Below are 4,320 nucleotides of genomic sequence, written 5' to 3'. Positions count from 1 at the left end.
TCTTGGGTGAGTGGATTTGATATGCTGCTTATGTGCTTAATCTGAAAACTGCAATTTGTTTCATAGAGGACCAAGACACAAGAGTATTCTCAAGAAACTCATAATTGACAATAGGTTGTAACGAAGCATCATCGACCATCAATTTTAGATGCCCTTTTCTTAATAACTAGAAGCAATAGTATATTTGATTAACATTATTGTTTCTAAAGTTTTGCCTCAATTTTAAATATAAAGTAAAAACAAAATCAGAATAGGAAGAAACTACTTTTTTGTGGTTTCTAAAATTCAACCTCAATTTTAAAAACCTTACTTAAGTTTTGGAACCAAGAAATAGAATGGATTATCGAACAAGTATGTTTCTAAAAAAGTGAGAACCGAGAACATGAAACAAGAAACGAAAATGTTATCAAACAAACCCTTCGATATTTCAACGAAGCAAATTGAACTTTGCATTTCTCCCTAGGAAACAGGATCAAACCATTCACCTGGTAGCAAACTTATAACCCATGGTACAACCCACGTTCTAGCATAGCAATTTGTTTAAACAGAATCATCCTATAAAACTAAAGCATGCTTAAGATGTCAAAATTTAGAAAGATGGCATTCTTCACCAACCAAGTAGCAAGAGTTTCACAAGGGCCATACGTATATAGAGACCATTCTTTGCTTGTCGGAAGTAGGCAGCCCTTGGATCCTCATCTACATCAACAGTGATCTGCAAATTAATGTATAACTTATAGTCACCACATTTGCGATTAAAGATAAACATTTGGAAATGCTTATGGTTCATCCCAGTTACCTCATCAAGCCTAGGGAGGGGGTGCATGACCACAGCGTGTCTCTGCATCACTTTTAACACATTTTTATCCACTATGTACTTGCCTCTAGCTTGTTCATAAACATCAATCCTCTCTCCAAATCGTTCCCGCTGAATGCGAGTTTGATATACCACATCACACTCTGATGCAACTTCCATCAAGTTGTCACATTCTTCCCATTTCACATCTTGTGATGTCAAATAGTCTTTTATATCATCCTAGATAAACAAACAAGTTTAGTAGTTGGAAAATTTTAAAGTAACCAGTTACTTTATACCGTTTTGACTGCTCCCATTAACTTTAAAATAGCAACAAGTAATAGCATAGTCAGGTTTCCAAACATTGTTCTCAAATATCATGGCACAACAAAGAATGTCATTCAATAAGCAATTATGTTAGATTTTTGCTTTAAAATTAAAACTTACCTTCATTTTTACAACATCTGGAGAGACAAAGTATATTTTCACATCTTTATACTTGGCGAGCAAATATGCAAGTGACCGTACAGTTCTACCATTAGCAAGATCTCCCACGAGCCCAACTTTAATTCCATCAAGTTTTCCTATCTCTCTCTGGATAGTATATACATCTAGAAGAGCCTGCCAGAACCAAAACAAGGTCCAAGGGTTTCAAAAAAGAAATAGATGCAGACATGCACCATAGCAGAAGATTGCCAACAGCATTATTTTCAACTTCTCGCAAAGCTTAGGAAAAGAAGCTCTGGAACTTATATCCATACTTATTTTTCTTGATGTGTTTTTAATGACGCACAAAATAAGTTAGATATCTCATTCTTTTATTATATTCATGTTAGCCATTAGAATCAAACCCATTGAAAGACCAACATTCAAATTACTTGTTTGGACTATTGAACGAAATTCGGCAACACAGCCAAATACGGATGCTAGGAGAATCACAGATAAAGTTGCACATACTTAGTGGCTATATATGTATAACAAATACTCTAAATTGATTCATTTCATTAAAAATTCTTTGTAATGTGCATGCAACAATTGAGAGATACGGCATGTGGTGAATCTCAATTTTAGTCAATTATTTAATCATTTTGCAAGAAATCCTATGGTAGCTTACTATTTATATTGCCTAATGAATACATAAGAGAGGTATGGAACCAGTAATTCATCAAAACTGAATTTTCTTGTGAGGAGGATTGAAAATTCAGTGAAATATTTGGGCATCAAAATCCTCTCAAATGAACATTCTGTTTTCAAATTTCTGCCACTCATGTTGTACTTTGTTAACAATAATCATGTTTATACCACTTCCTTACTGTTTACTCTCAAATGAACTTTCTGTTTTCAAATTTCATACAACCATTCAAGATAAAAAGAACAAAGGTGCTGACAAACCTGAGTTGGATGCTGTCCAGGACCATCACCAGCATTAATAATAGGAATGCTAGCTGTTGCAGCAGCTTTCTTCGCAGCGCCACTTTCAAAATGCCGCATCACAATTATATCTGAATATCCCTCAACAGTTCTGATGGTATCTGAATCAAGCGCATATAAATTACAAGTAAACTACTGTAGGAAGGTGAAGAAGAGGTGAAATAATTCAATCACCTTCAAGGGTTTCTCCTTTGGCTGCTGAAGAAAACTCCCGTGCATTTTCAGTTGTCAATACCTCCCCACCTAACCTTTTCATGGCAGATTCAAACGAAAGCCTCGTCCTAGTTGAGGGCTCGTAGAACAGGGTAGCCATCAAATATCCCTTGAGCATTTGGCTTTTAGACGAACTTTTTTCAATCTTTTCCATATCAAGTGCAACTTCAAAAATATAGTTGAGAATCTCTCTATCAAATTGTTGAGCTTCAATCACATCATCAAGCTCAAACTTTTTGCTAACAAAAGGAGAAACGGAATTCTCAATTTCCACAGCTCGGCACCGGATTTCATTCCTCGTTGGACATTTCTCAATATGTTCCCATTTTGTTGAATTCTTGTTATACAAAAACTTAGGACTTGTTAGGAACTTGGACCTGGAGTATCCAATCCGAGAATTCGATGAACGTAAATTACCATACATATACCCCTTACAGCATTTTATTGCTGTTTCAGTCGAATCATGCGCTTGCAAAGAGTGTGACATAAGGGATGATGAAGCAGCCATTTTAACGTCAAAAGTATACTGGTTAGCCTCGAGTCCTAGTGAAACAGAACACCTTATTCAATCAACTATGACATAACCATCTAGCATAGAGAAGTATTCAATAATAAATAATATATATGTATATATATATCTTATTGTTCACACAACAACATACAAAAATATTACTTAAGAAGTCTGCGTCTGCCTTACAGAAAAACACATAGAGCATGATTAAAAGAAATTACTCAAGAAACTATTTATAACATAACAAATAACCAAAAGAAGATCCAAAACCATTCAGCTCTCTGCATGGGCCTACCTTAATGAATCTCATACAAAAAGGATGGCAGGTCAGTAGTCCCTAAAACTCACGTAGTAAGCATATTTGAAATAATATGCTAAGCCATTAGAGAGCATAATCAAGTAAAGAAAAACAGTTCTAAACACGTTGAGAGTTAATCTAAGCTGACCCTCAATTAGAAAAAGCTATAACAAGGGCTACGAGATCAACCCAAGAATACTAAAACGGAAAAATACTGGGGTTTTCAAAAAAAGCAGAGAATATATCCATAATTAATATGTTCCCAAATCAGAATCTGCCAAAATGTTTCCCAACTCTTCTGGTTCTAGCAAACATTAATTTTAAAATGCAAGTAAATATATGAACTAATAGATATCAGACCCAGAAGAGGATTGTTCTGCATCTCCTCACCATCTCAAACACTATAACAAGTAATCAACAAAAGCAAGGAAGAGAAGAGAAAAAAGAAGATAAAAATTATTGGAGGGATTCAAAGAGAAATCCTAAGTTTCATTCATTGAAGTAAAGATAGAAACTTTGAAGGAATATTAAGAAGAAATTGAAGAGGTACCTGAGAGTAAAGCGAAGAGTAAGTTGGGAAGGTAGAGGGAAGAGAGGGAGTGGAGAATAAGAGGAGCGGCGAGTTGAGCGTTACACTTAGGAAGCGGATGTTTTGAAGAAAAGATGCTTTGTATTGATGGTGGTGGTGGTCCATTTACAAATATGCAAAATTGAACCAAAATGTGTTCATTCTTGAAAAGTAAACCATATATATTTTTTGAAATTTTGAATTTGAATTATCTAAAAATATACTTCAATAATACCTTTTCTTTTACTGGTCTTCTAAAAAAATATAACAAAAAAAAAATCCACGAGCTCATAATAGAAAATACCAAAAATGCCTCAACCATGTCGGTAATATATTTGGTACACTCGTTTAGTCAATTTTATCGTTTAATTTGGTTACACATCGTTTTATTTAATTATTAGATTTTATCGTTTAGATTTGGATAATTAATTCTAAAGAATTTTGATTCTTTTTCAAAATTTAGTACACAGTGATTTACATTTGACTAAACGAATTTACGAATT

At 34.2% G+C, this 4,320-nt stretch overlaps 1 protein-coding gene across 1 annotated transcript; it reads right to left on the bottom strand.

Annotated features, from left to right (window-relative positions):
* Positions 1–425: 425 nt before the first annotated feature.
* LOC103491094 (aspartate carbamoyltransferase, chloroplastic) lies at positions 426–3,954 on the bottom strand. The gene is made up of 6 exons (XM_008450922.3): positions 3,800–3,954; positions 2,402–2,983; positions 2,189–2,328; positions 1,244–1,417; positions 800–1,036; positions 426–715 (listed from the first exon to the last, which is right to left on the bottom strand). Exons 2-6 carry the CDS (start codon positions 2,946–2,948, stop codon positions 608–610), a joined length of 1,206 nt encoding a protein of 401 aa, XP_008449144.2. The 5' UTR covers positions 2,949–2,983; positions 3,800–3,954; the 3' UTR covers positions 426–607.
* Positions 3,955–4,320: the final 366 nt, after the last annotated feature.

The sequence above is a fragment of the Cucumis melo genome, chromosome 6 (assembly GCF_025177605.1).
Source record: "Cucumis melo cultivar AY chromosome 6, USDA_Cmelo_AY_1.0, whole genome shotgun sequence".
Classification (NCBI taxonomy): domain Eukaryota; kingdom Viridiplantae; phylum Streptophyta; class Magnoliopsida; order Cucurbitales; family Cucurbitaceae; genus Cucumis; species Cucumis melo.
Note: the sequence above shows the minus strand (reverse complement) of the source record. Positions and strands in the feature narration are given on the sequence as shown.